This window comes from Phoxinus phoxinus (genome assembly GCF_949152265.1).
Source record: "Phoxinus phoxinus genome assembly, chromosome: 22".
NCBI lineage: Eukaryota > Metazoa > Chordata > Actinopteri > Cypriniformes > Leuciscidae > Phoxinus > Phoxinus phoxinus.
Genome location: NC_136897.1, coordinates 22,208,755 through 22,234,698, shown reverse-complemented (window position 1 = coordinate 22,234,698; position 25,944 = coordinate 22,208,755). Strand labels below are relative to the sequence as shown.

The following is a 25,944-nucleotide window of genomic DNA, read 5'->3' as shown; positions in this document are numbered from 1 at the left end:
AGAAGTCAGCCATTTCACTAGAAGATAAAGTTATGACATATTGACTAAAATTGACAATTTCTTCTTTTTTAGAAAATAGATAAAATTTCCTTTTCATGCCGACTTTAGGTTGAAAGAGAGCACTTGCAATGCATTGACCAACATTCACACCTGCATAAGTTTCCGACCTTAAAATTGACATTGGCACTGATTTTGAAGGACATGTTGTGCCCTTCATGCAATGAGGCTGGGCATCTATTCTTATATCCATACTTACCTCTTATTCTCCCTGCATGTCTCCGTTTCTCCTCGAGATGACCCAAAACGCTTCTAATTATGAGCTGGTTCCTGCCGGTGTTCCGGCTGCCAGGGAGTCAGCCGGGTTCACTGATCCCTCAACGTGTACAGCTGTTATCTTTGACTTTTGTCCAAAACCCAGATTTGGAAGTGAGCTCAGAACCAGACAAGTGTGAATTCCTCCGTTTAATCGCTAGGGTGCTTTTCCTCTGGTCAGCTGTTCTTCCGAGGACCCCACCGGCGTGTCTAGCATATACCTGTGGATTAACAGAACATGAAACCAGGGGAAGACCTTTAAAAGCAAGATGTAATGTGCACTTACTTGCCCTGGAGAGGGTGCCCATCTGCCACACTGAGGAATAGAGGGAGACAACTAAATTGAAAACATTGCCGGGATGGACACAGAGAACAGCCTCCATACTGGGAGGTCTAAGCAGTAACTCAATCTCTCTTGGCTATTTTCTCTCTTCAAGAGAGCGAGTGATCAAGACTGAAGTGTCTACACAGGCTTTCAATACAAAGCTTAAAAACAACTTCAAAATACTCAAACAACTTTACAAAGATGAGTCAGATAGAGCTTTAAAGTGGAGGGTATAGGGTTGTGCAATTCATCGAAATGCAAGTCTCGATTTCAGCTTGATTATGAAAACACAAGGATTGAAATAAAGCGGTTATTGTGCTGCATTCCGTTTCTTTTTTATCTGGTTTTATCTGGTTTACCTGCTAGAAGTTTTGCCCTGAGAAATATTTATCTACCACACAGTTTGCTGGAACACATCCTAACAGGCTGAGCCACTGTTGTCCGACTGTTTCCACACATCTGATGTCCGCAGGGGCGAGCGCTTCTCTGGAGTGAGAGTATCCACACTTAAAGGTCATTAGCATAACCTCTGGCACCTCGCATAAGAAAGACAGATGAGAAAAAGTGAGTCAATTATTCATAGAATGAATAAATCATCTAGTATATAACTTTGGCACCACCCTGGTCACGTGTCGACTCGAGAGAGACGGACGATGAGAGGCGAGAAAAAAATCCAGGACTGCCCTTCTGACCGGAAGCCATCAGTTCTATTATTCATTTCCTTTATTATGGTGTCTTACTCTGACCTCTCACATGCCCTCAGTAAATCCAGACACAGAGAAAGATAGAGAGATGCAGATATACCAGCCGGACTAGCCCATGCGTTCCGGATCCCATAATCTATCCGAAATTTAGATCCTAAGCAGGTATGAACAAGACACGATAAGAAGGATCGGTGCAAAATAACACACATACTGTACTGTTCGGTCTAAATAAAAGACAGATGTTATCTCCTTAATTTCAGCTTACATAACTCTCAGAATTATTATTCACATGGTTGAGTACTGCAGTGTAGGCTGCAGGTGCATTTTAATATGCATAGAAGGTGACCGACAATGTGTGTACTACAATGTCAAACGTTTGTAATTCATATCCACAGACCATCAGCACACTGCTTCATAGTCACATTATATTAAAATGCAGTCAAAAGACAAAGATTACAGGAAGAGCGTGTTATCCACTGCCTCTGGGTTCAGTGCAGGGGAAATTAGACTTTAGCGTACAGTTGTGACCTTTCACATGCTTTTGTGACCATGAGTTACATTCATGTAAATATGTAAAAGCTAATTATTATTGTCAACAATTATGCAACAATGAATGAGTTGTGTATATAGAGGTGGACTTTTATTGAAATGACTGGATTTTGGCTACGAAAATATCTTGTAATCTCAATAGGAATCCATGCGATTGGGAATTTGCGTGAGATTTCCCGACACCGATCTTGTGTTGGGTTCTGTCAATCATGCGAATTGGCCAGATTGACTGAAAGAGTCTTGGTTTGAAAGTTACTTTTCTATGAGCTGTGCGCTGTGCTTCATTCATTGCTATTGACAATAGACAATGGACCTTTTTTGGCAGCAAATTTTGCTAATGTGACCTCACTTTTAGACATGGTGGATGTAGTACATCTAAATTTCATTCATACTATACAGAACATACCTTTTTAACAGCTGTGAAGCAAGTTTTAAAAGAAATGTAGAACCTACAGTATACTGTACAGTACAGTATACGGTTTTGGATGGAGCAATTGAGTCTAAAATGTAAGTTACTCCATACTAACAATTTACTCGCAATCTGTTGGTCTGAATATTAAGTATTTGTTCTGTGGATATGAAAACTGGTTCACGTCTGGTTAGAACACGGTGTTAATTTCACTTTACAGACTCATTAAATTCAGCTCGTCCTAAAATATAAGTGTGCATAACACAACAGAAGCACATAGTCACACATTCATCAGGTGTCATGGATTAATGAATATACTGTACTGTTGTTCCAGTATTAACAACCTGCTCTTCCAGGCTTTTTCCAGAAAACAAATCTAAACACCGAACAGATGTCTTTGTTTATGCCACAATGCATCAGAAACTCACAAAAGCTGCCCCTGTGTTACACATCTGTGACAGTGTAATGAGAACCTGCGTAGCAATGCTGTTTGCCATAAAATGCAATTTCACCTCAGTATTATAAATAAAATAAAAAATTCACCACCTGATCCACCCATTTTTGTCCACGTGCACAGAAATATTACTGCTTTACCCAGAGCGCTTTTAACAATTTATGTAATGCTTGGCCCTTATCGCCACTTCAGTGTGACTTAACTGGTAAAGTGGTCAGGGTGGTTTAGTTTGGCACTACAAGCCTCTCTATGGATAAAAGGTGAAGCCTTAACTGTTAAAAGGCCCTATAGGGTTTATCCCGGGTCAGAGTGCTCGTTATATGAGCTATTACCAGCTTCGCTATGCTAATGTGCGCTGCCATTCAGGCAAGAGGCTCGACAAAACGAGTGGGCCTCTCTTGACAGTTAGAGACACAGAGAGAAAACTTAAATGATTTCTGAGAAAGAGGTCAGCAGGAGAGAGAACCACGGGAAAGCTTTTAATCCCTCAATCAAAACCTTAACAATCAGTGGCAAACACAAAGAAAGATCATTATGGCCCCTCTAAATTTTGGTAAATGGCCCGGTGCTTGTAATGACGGTAATGATGGGGATTTTATATGGGGAGGTCAGCTCAGTTCATCTCTGACTAATATCATGCTTACGCAAAAAGACCTGCTGTCAGAAATGTGCCCAACAATTAAGCTGCAGGATGCGAAAACTACAAGTTTGGCCAATGTCATTTTAAGGAATCATTGTAAATTAGTGCGAGGATGTTTTAGACATGAAGTGAGAAATTGTAATAACAGGAAAAACAAACTTGACTTTGGCTATACAAAGCATTGCAGGAAACTTTTTTTTAATTTGTTGCTGTTATTATAATTGATAATAATAAGAAGAATGTTAAATTATACCATTAATGAAAAATAATAAAAAGATCAATGTACAAAAAAAGTATGTTTTCCTCGCTGAACAACCATTTACTGTACAGTACGTCAATATGGTTATTCTGTTTTTGTTAACAGCAGTCTATCTAAAACAGCATATAATGGCTGCAAATTCATAACGTCATTAGAAGCTTTTAAATGGAAGGAAGCTGAGAAAATTAAAGACCGAACAAGAGGAAGTCAACAGACCCTGCAGCAGGACACACTTTCCAGAACACTGGGATTCACTGTTCAAAACTGTCTAAACATCATCTTCTCCAGAGAAACCTTCAGACCCTTAGACAAATACATGATGTTTTTGTCTTACTGTACTTTAACACACTCTTTGTTTCTTCGTTTTATTTTCTAGCAAGCCTCGGCGTATCTGAATAATTAATGCAACAAATATTTAATGATTCATGCCTTTACACTAAGCTGGGAGAAAGAGAGGCATTTCAAATTGAAGTTACTCAATGCGGTGCGTCAGTCAGACAATAATCCAGCAATTCATGTTCATAAATAATAACAGCTGCTTAATCATGGTCCATTTTAACAATTGCCAACAAAAAAATGCATACTTGGATTACTCCCCTCTTAAATTACAGTTTCTTCCAAATGTTAATGAAAATGAAATATCGAACAGTGACTCCCCTTGTTGTGGACTCAAAAGGTCATTTTCTGTGATACGGCATTTACTGTTGACTAACCACTCACTGCTGAGTAACTGATCACAAAGAAAAAGTCTATGAAACAACAATCTCAAGACAAAAAACTAAAACAAAATCACATGCACAATATAAAGGTAGATAGAGCACTGTCAATCAGAAAATATAAAACACTAGAATGGCATTAAAAGGATTAATACAAATTATTTACTCAGGTTCAGTAAGATGTTTTTTTTTTAAATAAATGAATAAATAAATAACTGAATAAAAATAAATTACTATTATTCAGCAAAGGTGCATTAAAATGACAGTAAAGACATTTATACATATCTTTTATCAAGTAAAAAGCAGCCTTGGTGTAAAAAAATAAATAAATATAGGCTATATATATACACATAGGCTATATATATATATATATATATATATATTCTTGATGACCCTGCACATGCCACAAACACAAAAATATATACTATGGCTACGAATTAAATTTTTCTTCACTCGTTTTAGTAAATCGTGATTAATATCATATATTTTATCTGGAGCCCCTAAAAGGACATGGTGGTGGAAAAAAATAAACATGGGAGGATGGGAGGACAATTAATAAGTCAATGCTTTTGCATTCTCTTCCAAAGTTTAACATTCCCACACGGACACTTTTGCGTTCACTATAGCAAAGAACTAAAGGTTTGCGAGCGAACACAAAGTTTCTCGGAGAATACACACATTTGCGAGACTTATTATTTGTCCTCCAATCTCATATTTTTTAACAACAAGCTCCATAAACAACAAGCAAAAAGTACCAAAGACTTTTTTTTTTTTGTGAGCTTTAAACTGCTGTTTATGTGTTTCATTTATGTTTTTTGTGTGTGTCATCACTCTACAGAAGAGTGCTGACCCCGACAGAAAGCCATGATGACTTCATCATATCAAACCAGAACTCAACCAATCACTTTCACCTCTTCGCCCAACACCGCCTGGATATTACCTACAGTCCCCCAGGGTGCAGATCTCTGTAATTGTTTTCACTCAGTCCATCACTCCTCTGAAGAATCAGAGGTGGTATTTGGCATGGCTCAAGCTGGTTTAACGGTCAGCAGAACGTCTGTTGTGAAGGGGAGGACGGGGAGAAGCTCTGCCAGCCACTATAGAGAAGGCAGAATTACAGCTCTCGGCCCTGTGGACAGCACCACTACAGTTAGAGAAGCAACACCGGCCCCTGGGGTACCTCATTAATCACCATGGCAACCTAATAGAAGACGCCAGGACGGAGCGCTGGTGAGGTGGAGATAGAGCTCCAGGTGTCACTGTAAAGCAATAACACTGGCACTCAGCCAAATCAACGGCCCATTGGCCAGTTATGAATGTTCAGAATGAAGTGCTTTAGAATTTGAAGATCCTTTCCTAAAGGCGAGAGATTGCTTTCAATGACTACACTAAAACTTACATTACATTTATGCATTAGGAAGTGGCTGTTATCCAAAGTGACTCAGTGTATTCAAGGTGTACTGTACATTTCGCCTGCAAGCGCGAATCAAAACTCATCACCCATGGCATTGCTAGCACCACTAAAATGCTTTAAAGGGTTGTACGCCGAGCTCTGTCCTTACAGCAGACAATCATTTTGTCCTTCAGTCTGTAAAATACAAAAATGTAAAGTAATTTACTTTTACAGTGGAAGTCTAGGGGCAAGGTAATTTGAGGTTTCACCGTTTAAAAAAATGTTTTTATTATTTAGACAAAGTTTAGGGTCAGTAAGATTTTTGTATATATATAAATAAATTATTCCTTTAATTCAGCTAAGATGTATTAAAGGGTAAGTTGACCCAAAAATTTAAATTGTGTCATGGATTACCCTCATGTCCTTCCAAACACGCAAGACATTTGTTAATCTTCGGAACACAAATGAAGATATTTTTTATTAAATCTAGGAGATTTCTGTCCCTCTATTGACCTTCATTTTGACTCTAGTGCTTTGTTTGCGCAAAAAACACCACATCATTTATGCCTTTATTTCCAAAATATTAATCTCTAACGTTGGAGATAAGTATTTTGCAATTAAACAAAATATAACTCACGTTGCCACATAAAATTAAGGTTAAACCACTGGAGTCACATGGATTACTTTCATGATGTCTTTGCTACCTTTCTGGGGCTTGAAAGTGTTAGATGTGTAGGCTGCCAATGGAGGGACAGAAAGACCTCTTTCGGAAGAGAAACAAAAGTCTTACGGGTTTGGAACATTCCATTCTATGGAAGTTAATAGGGACCAAAAACTGTTTGGTTTCCCATATTATTCCAAATATCTTCAGCATACAAAATAAATTCATAGGTTTGTAACAACTTGAAGGCGAGTAAATGATGACAGGATTTATTGTGAACTATCCCTTTAAAATGTTTATTGATAATGATTTACCATATAGATTTCGAAACAATGTGTATTTTAATGTTTATCCTGGAACCATGGACAGGGAACATTAAAAGTCATTAGATATTACTAGAAACAGTTTTTAGCCAGATGATTGGCTGCCTATGGACAGTTCAAGGAGAGACAGGAAGAAAAAAGAGAAGGGAAGGAACAAAAGGATAAAGAGAAAGAAACATAAGAAATAAGGAACCAACTATAAACTATTAAACACCTGGCATGAATCTGCCCATTGTCATTTATGGTAACCCAGCACTCTTTAGACTTGTGATTTGTTTAGTGAAAGACCTACCGTGTACACCTAGTATGTGTGTGTGTGTGTGTGTGACTTTCACTGCATAAATAATCATCTCTTGAGCACTATTATGTTGGATACGCTTCAGAGTATCAATATAGATAATACGAGTATGTGCACGGTAATTTCTATGGAGACTCTAGTGTCAGGTCTTCTGTGCTCCATGTGTCTACAAATAAAGCCCTCTTAAGTTCTTCAATATCCCAAACGCATTTTCTGTTTCCCCAAGTGTGTCCTTTCAGGTCTTCCTATATGATGGAGTGATCTTTCGTCCTCGTAGCTGAAGGCTATAGGAGAGAAACGGGTGAAAGACGGCCGAGTGGAGCTGAGGGTCAGGGCGAGTGTGCGAACGGCAGAGAAATGAGGCTTTAATGCAGCTTTATATTTGTGTAGGGGACATAGTGTCAGAAGCCTCAGTAAATTGTGGCTGGTGGAAGAATCATCACCTCCTGGAGCAAGGATTCAATTCCAGTCAAGGACAGGTCAGAGATCATTCAGACGGGATGGAAAGAGTGACTGAGATAGAGAGAAGAACAAAGGGAAAAGGGTGGATTAGTCCCATTGTAGAAAAAAAAAAAAAAGCAATTGAACTTAAAGGGTTAGTTCAGCCAAAAATGAAAATTCTGTCATCATTACTCGCCCTCATGTCATCCCAAAGTCCAAGGCTTTCGTTCATCTTCTGAACACAAATGAAGATCTTTTTGATGAAATCTGAGAGATTTCTGTCCCTCCGTAGACAGCTACACAACTACCACTTTGAAACTTCATAAAGAGATCGTAAAACTAATCTATATGAATTGAGCATTTTAGCCCAAATGTTCATATAAAGCGATCATGTCTCTTCAGAAAATTTGGACTAAACTGCTCAATTCATATGGATGAGTTTTACGATCTCTTAATAAACCTTTTGAAGAGTCAAAGTGGTAGTTGCGTAGCTGTCTGGGGGGACAGACAGCTCTCAGATTTCTTTAACATGCAGTGGCCTGTTTTTTTTTTGGTTGAGTAGGATAAATAAAGTTAGTAGTTAAATAAAAAAATACCATATTATAGTCTAATATACACATACTAGAGTTTGGGTCAGTAAGTTTTTCTTAAAATAAATTACTATTTTTATTCAGCAATGATGCATTCAACTGATTAAAAGCAACAGTTAAGACAATCCTAAAAATATCAGTTTCCACTAAAATATTAACCATCACAAATGTTTTCAACATTGATAATAATAAGAAATGTTTCTTGAGCACCAAACCAGCATAATAGACTGATTTCTGAAGGATCATGTGACAACTGACGACTGGAGTAATGATGCCGAAAATTCAGCTTTGCTCAAGAATAAGTTGCATTTTAAAGCAGATTCATATAGAAAACATTTATTTTAAATTCTAATAATATTTCACACTATTAATGGCAAAATCAATTACTGTTCAAATCAATTCAGCCTGAGAATGAGGGACTTTAAAAAAAAAGTCGTTTGTGATGACATTTGTCGTTTTGTTTTGTCATTTTCAAGAGATAGGCGCCAATATTAGGAATTTAAAGATGCCCAATAGACAGAACAAAGAAAAGAAACGAAAAAATAAAGATGAATAGATATAGGCAACAAACTATAAGAAAACGCAAAAGAAAGAACTGGATATTAAAAATACCTGGCATGACACCCATCGCCATTCATGATAGTCCGACGCTTATGTCCGGCTATCTTTCTCTCTCGTATTCCTCCTCCCTCATCACACTTCCACACTCCATCCCTTGATCATGCCATTGAGGTCTCGCTCTGCCTAAAGTGGAAGTCCTGAAGAGAGCGGAAGCAATCTAAATCAGCCACTGCCACAGAAAGAACAGCCCAGCAAAAGACCTCCGTCTTCCAGCGAGACACGAATCAAGTCAAATCACCCCAAAACCATGACTTACTTTCTTTCTTTCTGAGGGATTCAAGAGAAAGGAGGGTAAAAAATACACAGAAAAACCAGAAAGTTGATTCAACACTGTCTGCTGTAAACTTGCTCAAGCCGAAATGAGGTCTAAACATGTTTGATTAGAAAAACAAAACCATGGGAGACCACACAAACTTTGACCCAGAGAACTTTCTGGAATCACAATTAATTACGGCCAATTTGCAAATACAATACACATTAAAAGGTACAAAACATTTATAATAACATCATTCACTACATGTTCTAAAAAAATATTCCAAAAGAGAAGTACTTGAGCTGTGCTTTGTAATGCTTTCAAGGCTGACTTAAAAATGGTAGAGGCTGTCTTTGGAAATACTACTGCACATTTTTAGTTTAAAATTTTAATCGAATTGTTATCATCAAGGTGAAGATCTCCAAGAAGTGAAATTGCATTGATGACCTCTGCTTTTCTGAGGGTCTCTGCTGCTTACAAGTGCTAACTAGCATTACTACAGAGAGCTCAGAGTCTGAAAAACCGCAGCGCAAGGTGTGAGATTACAGACTTCTCAGTCTCCTGAAATTGCTTAGTTACTGTAGTCAGCCGAATAAAACGCCAGTGAAATGAGGGGTTTTCCTCACAATGTAGAATTTCAACCATTGTGTTCACCATACTGTAATGCTAACAATGGAGCAGAAGTGTTTTTATAGTATTGTGTAGTAAGTTAAGTTTAAGTTTATTGTCCTTTTCTTTTGTGTCTGTGGCACCCTTCAGTCTTCACAACACCAAATGACAAATACAAACAAACATCAAAAATACAAAAGCACCTTACAAAATACAACAGACATCAACAACATCCCTCTCGCAACAGCAACATCACTGCCATCGGTGTAAAAAGGCAACTGTGATATCACAAGAATTGTGGATTTCACGGTTGTTTTGACCATTGTTCAAAATATTGCCGTTAGTATTTTTATTAGGAAATTCATACTTTTATTCAGCAAAAAAGCCATTTATAATGTTAAATTTTCAATTATTTTGAACAACTGATTCCTAAAGGATCATGTGACACTGAAGACTGGAGTAATGATGTTGAAAATTCAGCTTTGCCATCACAGGAATAAACTACACTTTAAAATATATTAAATTACCGCTTTTACTGTGTTTTTGTTCCAATAAATGCAGCTTTGGCTTATTTTCAAGAACATTAAACAATCTTATTGGTCCCAAACTTCCGTACAGTAGTGCATGTTTCTTGCATGGCTCGTTTTAAAATGTGCAGCTTCTATGCATGCACAGTTTGTGCTGAATATACAGTACATGAGAACACTCTGTTCTGGAAACAAAAATCAAATTAGATGCCATAATCTTCCCCAAGAGACAATTTGAGCAGTCAGTGACCACAAATATTCATGATCATGCATTTTCAGAATTGAGTCTAAACAAATGTTGAAATAACAAATGCAGAGAGCTGCGAATTCACCAAGCCCCGCAGCCATGAGTCCCAAGCTAATGAGGACCGCTGAAAATGATACATTATGATGTATGAGATATGGATAATGCATACAAGCTGAAATGTTCGCAGGAAGTCGAGTACAAATATGTACTTTCCTCGTTCTCTCATCAAGCACCTCTGGATGTTTACACTGATTTTCTCCTGAACGCTTTGAAGGATGAAAATCAGTGATGTTTAAGAGCGGTAAATCGCTGTCAGACAGAGTAGCGCTGCGTGCATGTCAATCTTAATACTTTGATGTGATGTTGTTTTAGATCATAAGATGTACATACAGTAAAGGTCTTTGTATGGGAAATAATCAAAGCTCTGACATTGCTACAACGAGGATTGTAGGAAAAGGGGGAGTTTGCGAGCGAACTCAGACTTTTCGCAAACTTATTGTAATCTGACACTGCCGTTTAGCTCGGAAAAAAAAGCAAAGGATGTAATCACCAGAAGATCGACTTCAAAGCTCTCCGCTCACAGACTTCCATCTCCAGACTCCTTTAAGGTGAGAGAAACCGAATCATTCTGCTCTCCACCAGAGGAACCACTGAGAAAAATAAAGAGGACACTGAACTGTGTAATCCCTCCATTCACACACACACACACATGTGTGGCTGCCTCGTCTTTTCCGTCTATCTTTCTGTCTCTTTTGTCCCCTGAGCGCCTCCGCACTTCTATCAGCTTCCTTCGTTCTTCGTTTTAAGCAACCGATCTACCTTAATTGAAAATGGGAATGAACACACCATTGAAAAAAGAGAATAATTGACATGGTTACACTGCGCTGGTAAGCCTTTAATTCAATAATATGGCAGATTAAGGGGTTGGATTCTACCTTCTCTGGAAGCCCTCCCAATGGGGAATGGTTCCACTTGGCCGGAAAATGATTATAGAGGAATGAATGAACACACACGCACACACACACGCACACACACACACACGCACACACGCACACACGCACACACGCACACACGCACACACACACACACACACACACACACACACACAAAACAGCTGAGTCAAATGAAGCAACTCACCAGCACACATGCACACACAATACATTGGGAAGTATCATTACCTCCAAACAAATCTACTTATTCAACCCCAGAAAAGACAACGCAGTGATGATACAGTATTCATGCTTTTCCTGCCAAAAGTTAAATGCTTAATTACCAGTAAACAGATGGCCAGCACACATCCAAATCTCTCCAAAATCAGCTGCCGCGTGGAAAACACACCGATATACGTGTCTGCATGTCCTACACAAAGAATGAAGAATGTTTGCCAAATTCTCAACCTGCTTTACAGGCCTACGATGCATTTGTTATGACACCGTGAATATTTGAGGGCTGTCAGTTGATCTGACCACAATTAGTCTCATAAACACATTGTATTGCAAGTGTTCTTTTATTTTGAGCAATGCGGCAATGCTGACTAATTGTCTTTCTGTCACTCACCAAGTTTTTTTTTGTCCCCATAAAAATGGTTTCACGGCCCTTTTACAACTCTACAACGTGCCCATACAATGTATTGTTGGCTATTGCCACTAATATACCCGTGCGACTTCTGACTGGTTTTGTGATCCAGGGTCACATATAATATTTCATAATAATAATTGAATGACCATAATCAGAGAAAAAAGTTGTTGTCACCACATTGATCTGATGCCATTCTCAGATATGTTTGTACAGTGTTTTTCTCACAGCTATTCCAGACTTGTTGAACTTTGAAGATAATTAAACAATATTTTTTAATATTGTATGACAAATAAAATGATCCTACTACCTGAAATACATATCTCTGTGACTGTGACAGTGCTAGGCTGGAAAAACTGTTTAAAAAGCTTACTTTATTACAACACTTTCTGCCTGTCGATCATTCTGCACATTTAGGTGTCTTTAGAGGGAGGAGTTTTGGGTTGGAGTTGGGGGAATGAACAGAATAAGGATTTTAAATGATCTCTATGCATTAGCATGTTCATGTCAACAGCCAGTGTAAGTTGAGACCCAACATTTTTGTGGGTCCTTTTAATATTAATAAAAGGTAGAACAGAATGACCTGCTGTCAGCTGGCAGCAGTAGAGGGATAATGCGCAGTGTCACGTGCAGTAAATGTGAAGGACAAAGTGCTTTTGAGTGAAGAGCCTTTCCCAATGTGATTGGGGCTATTGCAGCAGACACTTACCTCTGTGTTTAGCTCGGCCTCTGCTAATCTTTATCTCTCTGCCACTCACACTCACTGATGCAGCGTGGGGTTGGAGGAGTGTGTCCTTCTCCTCATCCCAGCCCGCCCGCCCCATTAGCTGCTCCTCTGCTCTGTCCAGATGACATGCGAGTGGGATTAGTATTCCTGAGCCATCCGAGTTTCACAGCAGTCAGACAAAGACTGCGGCACTGCGTGTGTTGCTCCTGGGTTTGAGAAGCGAGAGGCCATAGGTCTGTACAAACACTGATAAACACACTGATGATATGTAACAGAGAGAGAGAGAGGGAGAGAGAGGGAGGGAGAGAACAAGGGAAACAGAATGGTTGGCAGCTGAAAGCACATAAACAGTGGAGAACAAAGAAAGTAAAGAAGAAGGGAAGAAAAAGAGATGATGGATAAAAAACACAGATAACCCCTCAACCGCCACCCCTCAAAAAGACTACTATAAGCATATTACTTTCTATATTCCTTTTATGAGGAAAGATGACAACATAAAACCATTTGACTTCACCAATAAGGGGATAACACTCTCAATATCTGTCAGAGTTTTGAGGTATGCAAACTACAGCAAATCCAGCAGCGAGTTCTTCCTCAGAAGAGTTCATTATATCAGCCTTAAAATTATGACTTATGACGAAAATTATGAATTATGTTTCTAGGTGAACTGATTAAACCTGATGTGAGCTTGCAGTCTTGTGACCTTTACTTGTGCACAGAACAAACATTGCTAACAATAATGATAACTAACAATATTATCACAGTTAGAAAAAAAATACATATTTTATTACTGTTATTTTATATAATTGATATTATTTATTTAAATAACTATTATTTTATACATAATTTACTATTAATATGCATTCATATTTTAACAGTTATTTATACAGAGTTTGTTATTAATGCATTTTTTGTCTGGACATTTAACAATAATAATTATTAATATTATGAATTAAATATTTAATATAATTAGTAACTATTAAAACAAAGAAAGGGCTTCCTATTATTTGTTATTGCCGACATCAAAGGCAATGCATCCAATCAAATCATTTGTACTATTTCATCAGTCACTTCATTGAATCTATAGTTAAATTAGACCAATGTCATTATGGACAGGTTACGAGACAAGCACTCCTCTTTAAAAACCATGAATAAATCTAAACAAGATAAAATAAAATTGAACACAGGCTCCATTAAATACAATTTCACTTGCAACGTAGATAAACTCGGGTAGTGATGACCACAATGTGCTGTATGTGGCTGCAGAGAACATAAAACCAATAAAAAAATTATACAAATTAATTTTATGTACTATATAAAACAATGTATCTAGATTTGATGTCCAATGTAAAATCTAAGTCCTACATTGAGAACTGTTAAACTGATTCTGATCTAGAGCTAATCAAGACCTAACCTCTTCTTGTGGTGCAGATCTGAGATCTCCTCAAATTCAGCTGCTGTTGACCTGCTGTGTGTCCAGACAAACCGACGCATCTGTGCTATCTGTGTGTCTGCTATCGGCTCTTTCCTCTGCTTCTCTGGGCTGCCAGATAGAGACACAGGAATACATGCGCATTGTACCCTGGAGCCGTCCAGCCCACCATCAAAACCAAGCTCTATATCTACAGCGAGAGGATGCTTCCCGGCTACAGCATTGATTTCAGTTAAGATAAAGCATGTATGCGCGTACACACATATGACAGGGTACATATATCTGATACTTTTTCTGTTATTGCACCTTATATTATCTGGTAGTGTCGGTTCAGGGGGGTCACAGTTCTCCAACGGGATCTGATTCTCTCCACTCTCTCCTATCTGTAGGTTTAGTGATTTGTCCGAGATAGAAGCCCTCCAACTGCAAGCAAAAATAAAAAAATAAAATACACTTTATTCCCACAAGACTCGAACATACACAGCACCACTCCATTTGAGATAGAGTGTCTGCTCTTTTTTTTGTGTTGGTTTTGGACAAGTAACAGACAGAAAGTAATATCAAGTCTTGAAAGAAGTTTGGACAAGTTCAACTGATTCCTACGGGTGTTTGGAGACAAACTTCTCTGGAACAACAGATACTGGCGGGACCCAGCCGTTCATGTTTGTCATGTGAAGAGAACATCCATTTTATCGTAATTTTTTCCACACATATGTATCTTAAAGAGGATTCTGATGCTTTTTTAAAAGATACCTTTAAATGATTTCTTATAAATAAACATCTCAAAAACATTTCTTTTTTTAAAAGCATATACAGTAGGAGTTTATTTTACAAGACTACTCGTGTGAGAATACTCTGATGAATAAAGTTCATAAGAATATGAGAATAATAATAATAAGGCACTGCTAATAGTGTAAACAAACATCTTTTAAAGTCCTCCTTTATATTTTTGGGGTGCCATGAAAGTATACAGTGATATCAGACTGCAGTTAAATGACAGAGAAGGAAAAGAACAGACCTTAAGAGTGAATATTAGCAGTTCAATCATATTTTCACTGGATGGTGCCACATATAGATTTAATGTAGTCATTAAAACAGACATGAATAATGTAGATCTGCCATATGATAATATATTATTTTACATAAAGAACTGCTCGTTCACCTAAGCAAAAGCTTATTAAATAAAAAAAAAATCTTTATAATTCATAAATAATGGCAAGGACATTCAGCATACATGCATACCATATAAATATTAATGCCACCTTATAATAGTGATGATAAATTCATAGTGAGATAATAATCCATGCTCCTATACTATATTCATTGCCGTAGTCCAACATTTACCAAATGACCCAGTTGCTCAAATCTCTGTTGTACATATGTTTGCCCGTCTCTCATTTCGGCGAATTAAGACAGACAGCCATAGTAAACATCATCAACTTCCCTTCCAGACTTCAGTCTGAATAGTGAGTGTGTGTTTGGCTGAAGCGGAGGATGCCAGCGTTTGGTCTTCCTGCACCCTTTTGTGAGACTTTTTGGCATCTCTGCACCTTTACTTAAGACAAATTTCAAAGCCAGCTGGGACGCGTCTGTTCCTGTCAGTGGAAATCATCTTGCGAGTCTCCAGCTTGACTTCCACAGTAAGATGACAGCTCTAGATATGCGTGTCTATCTCCACACACACACATAAACCATGCCTAGCCTCAGGACAGGCTGACCATATGTACAGTAATGCCGCTCGACAAGATCTGTTAGTGGGCAGATAAGGGGCGGTCAGCCCTCGCTCATTTAGGTCGAGAGTCGTAAACTCTTCTTCTTTTTCGGTGAGAGAACACACACATGATTGGAATCGCATACAGACTCATGCAGTGAGGCCGAATAACAGCAGAAGTGGAAAAACAAGAATATCATTAAAATGAACATCCGAATAACAAGAGACTACAGTTTGGGCAGCATTCTACAATTTCTGTATGCATGAAATATCTGGATGACCTATTCACATGCCAAAATGTGCAGTATACAATGGCACACTGCACAAAAAAATTCAATATATATATATATAAAAAATATAGAAAATCAATATTCTCAATATTGAATGTGGTCGCACGCTCGTACTCATTGCACATTGTGGAGTTGTAAAAGGGCCGTGAAACCATTTTTATGGGGACAAAAAGAAACTTGGTGAGTGACAGAATGACAATTAGTCAGCATTGCCGCACTGCTCAAAATAAAAGAACACTTGTAATACAAAACGACATAAAATTGTCAACGGCTCATGGAAGACACTTCCTCACAAACTGGAGCAGCTTTGTTCTTTTTTCCAGCGCTGTTGAAATGAATCGTTCATTAGTCTGTGCTGAATTCCACCCCCCATTAGCGCCTACTATATTAAGTTTGTTTTGACTTTCTTTTCTATTCTCACCAATCACTTGCTCCACATTTCCTGACAGCATTCATCCTCTCCGTGTCACCATCATCATCGTCGCAGAAAATTAGTGGCTTTTTATTAACTTCTCGGAGACAAAAGATTCTCTCAAAATGGAAATGAAAGTAACCAGCCCTTATTTCTTTTATTTCAAAATGACGGGCTCTTTAGTGGTCTTAACAAAGGCAATGTGATTTTTCTTCTTTCTCGGGTGACTGATCTTCAGAGTTATTCTGTTTAAAAAAAACACCATGAAGAATCTTCTCACTACACAAGCTGACCGATATCATATGATCAGGACAATCACATTGATTAATTATTCACAAAATATTTTAGTAATAAAAGAAACCACTGGTAGAAATGTTGGTCTTGAATGAGATTCTGGATCTTGAGTCTTGTCTTACAGGTTTCTACCACTTTAAGAACATAAATTGTTTCTTAAATCTGCCCGTCAAGTGGATTCATACAGTCTTTTATCATTATTAATGTAGATGGAGAAGCATTTGGGGAACGCTGGGCCTCCCAACTGTTTTTGTCAGCTGAACCCCTAAGAGCTCAATGATTTACTTCAATTATACAACATCTTGCATGTGACAACATGATTATTTGTGAAATATTTATGCTGTCATTTCATTTAATAAACAAAAAAGAAAAACTATTTACATATTTATTAAATTTAAAAAATGAGCAATTCTATTACCAGTTTGATCGCATACCGGTGATTGGGGAAATATGATTTAATGCATTCCAAATGCTTTGAAAAAGGCAAGGTATGCCTATTTAGTCCTCAACGGTGAGTGTTTTATCTACAAACATACAAATATGGAAACAAATTATATCTAATGCTTTAATAGCATAACATTACTTCATAATTGGTCAGTTTTATCTTTTTGGTTGATCAACAATCTACAATTAACAACAAGACTAACCTCTCAAGATTTCAAACACTGTTGAATTCTCTCTAAATCTTTCACATACATGTCAGCCGTGACAGTGCACTGTTAGCAAAAACACATCAGCACCGGAACTGTACATACAGTATTAGTACCTATGGGAAGGACGGCATCCGTGACAATCGGAATTTATCAGAACTTTAGAGTTTATTAAACTGAACATAATAATACTAATACTATTTGAAAACAACGTTATTTAACTGAATTAACATTTTGCTACAAAAATAAAGAGTAAAACACCGTGGCTAGATTAACAAATAAACAGACATCACCTGAACAAAATATTCCGTTACATTTTAATAGTAATGATTTCATGAATTTCTTCACTGAGAAAATAGAAAGCATCAGAAACACAATTGTAAATGTACAATCTTTGACAGCGTCTTATGATTCAGCCTCAATTATCGCCCCTCAAGAACAACTACAGCGCTTTACAACTATAGGACAGGAAGAGCTAAATAAACTTATAACTGCATCTAAACCAACAACATGTTTATTAGATCCAATACCCACTAAACTACTGAAAGAAGTGTTACCTGTAGTGGAAGAGCCTCTTCTCAATATTATTAACTCGTCTCTATCTTTAGGACATGTTCCAAAAACATTCAAGCTGGCAGTTATAAAACCTCTTATTAAGAAACCACAATTAGATCCAAATAACCTAGCAAATTACAGACCCATTTCAAATCTTCCATTTATGTCTAAAATACTAGAAAAAGTTGTGTCCGCTCAATTGTGCTCTTTCTTGCAAGAAAACGATATCTATGAAAAGTTTCAGTCAGGATTCAGGCCACATCATAGCACAGAAACTGCGCTGGTTAAAATTACAAATGATTTACTTTTAGCTTCTGACCAAGGCTGTATCTCAATACTAGTTTTACTCGATCTTAGTGCTGCGTTTGACACTATAGATCATAAAATACTCTTAGATCGACTTCAAAATTACACTGGTGTTCAGGGACAGGCATTAAGCTGGTTTAGATCGTACCTATCAGACCGTTACCATTTTGTCCATTTAAATGGGGAAAAATCAAAGATAACATCAGTAAATTATGGAGTGCCACAGGGATCTGTATTAGGCCCCCTGCTATTCTCAATTTATATGCTGCCACTTGGTAATATTATAAGAAAACATGGAATAAGTTTCCACTGTTATGCTGATGACACTCAATTATATATTTCATCTAGACCAGATGATAACACTAAATTATCTAAAATGACAGAGTGTGTTAAAGATATAAAATATTGGATGACGTGTAATTTTCTTCTATTAAATTCAGATAAAACGGAGGTATTACTGATTGGTCCAAAAAACTGCCCACAAAACCTCTTACAATACAACCTTAATCTAGATGGACGTCCTGTTACTTTATCCTCTACAGTAAAAGACCTGGGTGTTATACTAGACCGCAACTTGTCTTTTGAAAATCATATTTCAAATGTCACAAGAACAGACTTTTTCCACCTTAGAAACATTGCTAAGCTACGTAATATGCTATCAGTTTCTGATGCAGAAAAGTTAGTTCATGCATTCATGACCTCGAGACTAGATTACTGTAATGCTCTATTAGCTGGTTGTCCTGCATCCTCAGTAAACAAGCTACAGTTAGTCCAAAATGCAGCTGCTAGAGTTCTTACTAGGTCAAGAAAATATGATCATATAACACCAATTTTATCATCTCTACACTGGTTACCTATTAAGTTCCGTATCAATTACAAAGTATTGTTACTGACCTATAAAGCCCTAAATGGTTTAGCTCCTGAATATTTAAGAGATCTTCTATCGCCATATATTCCATCGCGCTCTTTAAGATCGCTAAATTCGAGGCTTCTGGTCGTACCTAGGATATCTAAGTCCACTAAAGGAGGGAGGGCGTTTTCACATCTAGCTCCTAAACTCTGGAATAGCCTTCCTGATACTGTCCGAGGCTCAGACTCAGTCTCCCAGTTTAAAACTAGATTAAAGACGCATCTCTTTAGCCAAGCATTCACATGATGCATCTCATACCTTTTATACTACAGTTAAATCAGATCAAATGCATTCGTATTAAGAACAGCAGCTACGCTAATTATTTCCCATCTGCCTTTTTTTGTTGTTATCTCGGGACGCAAACAGTTTGTCAGCTCCAGTTAGTATCCAGCCTCTCATGGAGACTTCAGATGCCCCAACGCCTGTGATGAGACGACTCGACGCCTGTGAAGAGACGACCCAACGCCGGCGATATGTTATGCCCTAAATTTCATGATTAACTAACTGTATTTTTGTATGTATATTTTTGAAATGCATTTTCTGTAAAGCTGCTTTGAAACAATGTGTATTGTGAAAAGCGCTATACAAATAAACTTGAATTGAATTGAATTGAATTAAAATGAAGTATAATGCTCAGGGATGATTGTGAACACTACACATCTAGTTTGAGAGCCAGTTCATTACAGTTCTCTCTCTGGTCTCAAGCTGTAAAAAGCACTTCTGCCACTTCCAGGAGAAAGAGAGATATTAAGGCAGCAGCGACTCACTAAGCCAAGTTTAACTGCTTCAAGAACAGCAATGTTACTACATCGCTACTGAGAATATAGACACACGTCCAAACATACACCGTTAATTACTCTCATGGTTTATTCCCAACTAAACAACTTCATTTATTATAACTTCATAATGATTGAGTCATTAGCATAAAGCCACGCTGAACTGTAGGAGCAACATATGCAGAAGTAAGTTGCGCTGTACGTGCCACAGGACACAGGTAGCACATCTACGCTGCGCTCTTGTGCTTGTACGGAGACTGAATCACAGGCTAATTGCACATGAATAGTCTATGACTAACGAGAGAGGAGCAATTAGCCGCCCATTAAAGCCTGAACGTTAAAACCAATCTTTGATTCACTGTCAATGCAACCGCTTTGCATTACTCGGAATATAATTAGCATACAAGTTTCTTTCTCTTGTTTTTCTACCTCACCTTAGCATTGTGATCCAGGGGTAATTAGAAGCTCATTGTACCGTTAATTCCTCACCAGCCATCCTCTACTGGAGCGTGAACGTGCATGTGTGCGCATCAGACGTATACAACCTGTTAAAACAAACACAAAATGAGAATTCCAGGCCGCGATGTATCCGTTTAAACTGAGAAAATGTGAATATTATAGCCTCGAACAGAGATTATGTGCTGTGGTAAAGGCAACATGTTTTGCATGTTTTAATGCTGAACGAAATCCTTGTAATAACCTTATTGTGGCAAGTAATATTTCTAAAGCATCAAATATGCTGTACTGCTGATACAGCGATATAGCGGAATATATTCTCCTGTTACAAAGCATTGTTGACATCCCGGTACTGCCGTAGACATGTATGGTTATACATATTAATGAGGCAGATTTGTTTATTCATCTCTTGTTTTACATAGAGAGAGAGAGAAAGAGAGAGAGAGAGGGGGGGAGAGAGAGAGAGGGGGGGAGAGAGAGAGAGAGAGAGAGAGAGAGAGAGAGAGAGAGAGAGAGAGAGAGAGAGAGAGAGAGGATTTGGAAATGACACTTGGGGTTTATAAATTAGATCAGACATCTCTTCGACTTGTTTTTCTAAAACTAGCCCGTGGCCTGCTCCTTCCTCTCCATCTTAATTCCCCCTCATTAAACTCCTTCCTTAGCAACTGTTTCTCTGTGCATGTGAAAAAACACTCATCGACACGTCTGCAGTGTGCGTTTTGATTTTATGCCGCTACTCTTTCTTTCTCTAAATGCTCCACTAATCCAGAGAGCTCTTGGCAAATTATGTCTGTTAAATAATAAGAGTATCTATAAACTTTGGGGGCAAGTGGAGTAGGTGGTGCGATGATTTGATTTGCAGTTTGTCAAAGTGACTGATAGTCAGATGTTGGGGTTGCCACACCGGTAAATAACAGAAACTTTTTCCCCCATTCTCTGATCTGTTGCTCTATTTCTCCACGCCTGCTTGCAGCAAAAAAAGAAATAAAAATAAAAAAACAGTGAGGCTTTCTTCTCAACGATCAGCAAATGAGAAGTTCCTCCTCACTGTTTTTATGTCAGTTTGCAGAGTTTTCAGTCGTTTAATAAAAATAATACTGCGCGGATACTAAAGCAGCGATATATTTTAAAACTCTTCAGATTTGTGCAACGCTAACAGCGGTGACATGCTTTTTCACAAGGTGTAAACTGGGATAGAATGTCACTTGGAAATGAATCTTTGAGACTAAACTGATACATACTGTATGCACAATCTAAGTTTAGATAAAAATGAACAATGATCAAATTCAAAGTTCCAAAAAACAAAAAATTATACATTTTAAAGAATCTGCAACTCTTTTCTATATAATGACAATTCATAGGGACTATGACTCGCAAGCTACAAATAAAAATAAAAAACAAAAGCACCATGAAAGGCAATATGAGCCCTTTTATATTTCATTTATATTTTATTTATAAGTCATATGATAGCTTTCTGTGAGGAAAATATAAAAAATTTCACTCAAACATGACCCTAAAAAAATAAATGGTTAACAGTAAAAATAATGTAAATATATGAGAAAATATTTAGTCAAAGTTTACAGTAGTAACCATATGGCAGGCAATAGAATAAAATAATTCTGATTATTCCCATGATTTCTAGTCTTTAGAGAGCAGAATGAAACTGTAACCAATGTAAAATTTTGTCAATTTTAGGTGAATGATAGATTAAAAGATAAATAATAAAAAAACAGCCACTTTGTCTTTAAACTTTTTCATGGACTCCTAATACTTCTTATCAGAGGTTTATTTTGGTATCTTTTGGCCAATATGAGCTGTCTTTGTATGAAAAAAAAAAAAATGTATTAAAAAAGTTCTAAATTTACGGCAAATTGCCGGCAGCTGTGGTTGCCAGAAATTTACTGTATAAAATACGGTAGCAACATATTAGGTTTTAGAGACTTAACTTAAAGGATTAGTTCACTTTTAAAATGAAAATTCTGTCATCATATACTCACCCTTAAGTTGTTTCAAACCTGTATGAATTTCTTACCTCTGCTGAACACAAAGGAAGATATTTAGAAGAATGTCAGTAACCAAACAGTTTTTGGTTCCCATTGACTACCATAGTAGGAAAAAAATATACTATGGTAGTCAATGGGAACCAAAAACTGTTTGGTTACTGACATTCTTCTAAATATCTTCCTTTGTGTTCAGCAGAGGAAAGAAATTCATACAGGTTTGAAACAACTTAAGGGTGAGTATATGATGACAGAATTTTCATTTTAAAAGTGAACTAATCCTTTAAAATTTACAGTTAAGGTACTAATATTTAGAAGCACAGTGTCATTCACACAAACATTAAACACCATCATGGTAACACACATGCAATTAAAATAATGTAATAAACATTAATTTAACAACATTAAATTTAACATAAAACCATAATGTACATAACTGATTAGAAAACAAACTAAGAAAACTATGAAGAAACCGTTATTTCAACAAAAATATATCAAATGGGGGAATGTCAATTGACGGTTTTTCACTGTAAATTATACAATGAGTTGATCTTTTTCACTTTCAAAAACTGTAAATGTAATGGTATTTTACAGTACAATTACATTAAATGTACCATTAGATCTATCATAGTTATTTACCGTATATAGTAAGGAAACTTTCTGTAAAACCAATTAACAGTTTTTAACTGTAGCATTACAGTATTTTACCATTAAAATCACAATCATTTTTTACAGTGTTCCTTATCATCCTTTTCTATGTTGAAAAAAAAAGTATACATTGTTGGAGTAAATAATGACTTAAAGGTAGGGTAGGTCAGAATTGTCTAAAAAAAACTTTTATTCAAATTTGATTAAACTGTCTTTATATACCAATGCATAATTAAAATGTAAGTACTCTGATAAAAAGAGTATAAAAATTGAGTGACTCTAGACCGTTTAATCTTCATTAAACACAGCTCATTAATTCCATTCACTCCCACCTAAAAACGGGTGCGCGACTGCGCGCACGTGGGCAGAGCCAGTAATAACGGTGGTAGTCATGGCGACGGAGAGTGACAGTCGCGCAAGCCAATCCTGTGATTCGTCCCGAATGGAAATAATGAGCTGTGTTTAATGAAGATTAAACGGTCTAGAGTCACTCGATTTTTATACTCTTTTTATCAGAGTACTTACATTTTAATTATGCATTGATATATATAGAAAGTTTAATCAAATTTGGTAAAAAGTTCTTATATAAATCCTACCTACCCTACCTTTAATTGTAATTGTTGGGTGAATTATTTCTTTAAAACAAGAAGCAATACGTAGTGATAAAACAGAATTGGGCAGGATTAGCAAACCTCAGGAGGTGAGTGAGGAGTAACTGTTGAAGTGGAGTCATTTGGAAGGCCTGGTTTAATATGACGAGTAGATTTACACTGCACCTCTTTCAACCCCTCCTACAGAGAGAGACAGAGAGCAGCAGAACAGTGAGGTAATACAACATTTATTTTAGAACATCTCTCATTCTCAGTCTGAGGATTCAATGCAAGGTCAAAGAGTCAACACTTTTCTACTTCACATAACATCACACCACCATCTCAGAGGACATGAGGGGACAGAGAACTGAAATAAATGAGGGCGGGGAGAGCGAGACAGTGTGACTGAGAATGAGACACATACCTATATTTGACATCATGTTCTGAGACATGTTCAGGCTGGCTTAAATCATCAGAAGGAATGTCGTGATCGGCTGAACCCAGATGCAGACAGTTTGCTTTTTTTTTGCCCTTTACATTTGTTGCTTGTCAGATTGTGTGATATGACTCCCGTGAGATCATGGGTAAAGCCAAAACTGTGCAACATCAATGTTTTTATGTCAAAGTGTATACATCCCGGTTGCGATTGACAGCACTGACTGGGCATTTTACATAATCAAATGTGCCATCCTCATTGACGAGCAAAATAAAAATGGAATCCAACTAACCCAGGCAATAATGTGAACGCTAATTTCAAAATGTGTATTGCATATCATATGGTTGCATATCTAATGGACAATCTAGTACAAACATACATAACCAAATTCTCTTTGTTACTGGGCGCCAAGAACTGGGCGTCAAGTTGATGAAAAGCTACTAAGTCAGTCATGAAAATGTAAAATTAAATTAACTATTAATAAATAAAATAAAACCTAAACTAAAAAGGTTAAATATTTCAACCATCAACCAACATAAGGGAACCGTGAACATGCAAATGTGTTGTTCAATTATTGAAATATTAACTTCAAATCTCAGGGAGGACTTCAAGTAAATATTTTAGGTCAAAGGGGGTTTGGGAATCCCTGCAATTGATCAAAGACTGCCGGTTATGTCCTATGATGAAAGAAATCTTATTCCAGAAATTTGTCTCAACTGGCCAAAAGAAGCCCCTGGATTAAGAGAGATAATTACATTTCCCTATTGTGTAGCGTTTAAAAGAACAAGCCAATTGACATGGTCCTAATTCTATAGCTCCAGTATTAGACAAGGCATTTGCCAACATTGATTGATTAATCACTTTACAACTGATGTGAAGTATTTATCATTGCAGATGATCTGCCACGTTCATTCTTTGGCCTGGAATGTGATCTCCGCGCAGTTTAATTAAAATACAATATAATAATGCTGCAGAACTGTCCCCTTACAGCACTAAATGAAGAATACAATGACAGTACGCTTAAGCTGAACAGTCAATTGTTGTTGTCTCTGAAGTTTATCAAGCATTTTTTGTTGTTGCTTTATGAGTGATGATTGTTTTCATATTACCTTCGTAGTCGAACGTAATTGCCATGAAAAGTCTAAATGAAGGAAACAGTTTTAATGGATCTTAAACAGTAATTAGAGAATGCGCACAGCTTGTCTGTTCAGACGTGTGCATAAACGGCTCTCTGTTGCGACTCTCGGTGAGGGCAGGGACCTCCCTCATCATTAAAAAGACTCACAAACAGGATAATGAATCCCGGAAGACCCTCCGCGTGGTTCCGCCCGCCCAGTCGCTGTCACTGCTGCCATAGAGATCAAAGACTGCCACTTTGTACTTGCACTCTGCTCCAAAACACAATCTTTGAACATTCTCAGACTGAGCTTTTCCAACCAGCATCATAAAGAGTTTTTGTTGAGGTTGATTGAAGACACGTGAATGTAATAACAGAGTAAAAAATACAGCATCTGAAAAATTTCTATAAAATTGTTTGATTTTATATACAAATAGGATACAAAATATGTAATGATAATTACATTATAGTATACCAATATGGTGCAGGGGGTATCGCATGCCCTTATAAGAGCAATTGGCCTGGGTCAAATTCCTCCCATGTATCTTTCTTTCAGCATTCCTGTTTCTCTGCATCCTATAAATAAAGGCAAAAAAAAACCCCACATAAATTATACAAAAATACCAAGAGCATTAACATGTTATGCTGTTAACTGTCAGTTTTTTTCAGGACCTCATTGGCTGGTGGTGTTGTGCCCTGTCCGTCATGCTGGCACTCTGGCCTGGTTC

At 37.3% G+C, this 25,944-nt stretch overlaps 1 protein-coding gene across 2 annotated transcripts; it reads right to left on the bottom strand.

Annotated features, from left to right (window-relative positions):
* Positions 1 to 1,057: 1,057 nt before the first annotated feature.
* On the bottom strand, positions 1,058 to 25,944 carry LOC306990774 (uncharacterized protein). 2 transcript variants are annotated; one of them, XM_079598023.1, is made up of 12 exons: positions 25,889 to 25,944; positions 25,680 to 25,792; positions 23,766 to 23,864; positions 20,404 to 20,514; positions 14,372 to 14,488; positions 14,048 to 14,176; positions 12,616 to 12,746; positions 11,605 to 11,690; positions 11,267 to 11,302; positions 10,882 to 11,150; positions 8,687 to 8,832; positions 7,019 to 7,556 (listed from the first exon to the last, which is right to left on the bottom strand). In XM_079598023.1, the coding sequence occupies exons 4-10, from the start codon at positions 20,409 to 20,411 to the stop codon at positions 11,112 to 11,114; spliced, it is 546 nt and encodes a 181-aa protein (XP_079454149.1). In that variant the 5' UTR covers positions 20,412 to 20,514; positions 23,766 to 23,864; positions 25,680 to 25,792; positions 25,889 to 25,944; the 3' UTR covers positions 7,019 to 7,556; positions 8,687 to 8,832; positions 10,882 to 11,111. The 2 variants fall into 2 exon arrangements, with proteins under 2 accessions (XP_079454150.1, XP_079454149.1); XM_079598024.1 differs by lacking the exons at positions 7,019 to 7,556; positions 8,687 to 8,832 and adding an exon at positions 1,058 to 1,173.

Excerpts from the sequence above, each read along its gene's own strand:
- LOC306990774 (XM_079598024.1), bottom strand. Across the intron at positions 14,177-14,371 it reads ACACTACCAGATAATATAAG|CCCAGAGAAGCAGAGGAAAG; the intron begins GTGCAATAACAG and ends TCTATCTGGCAG. Across the intron at positions 11,303-11,604 it reads TGCTGGCCATCTGTTTACTG|TGGAACCATTCCCCATTGGG; the intron begins GTAATTAAGCAT and ends TTTCCGGCCAAG.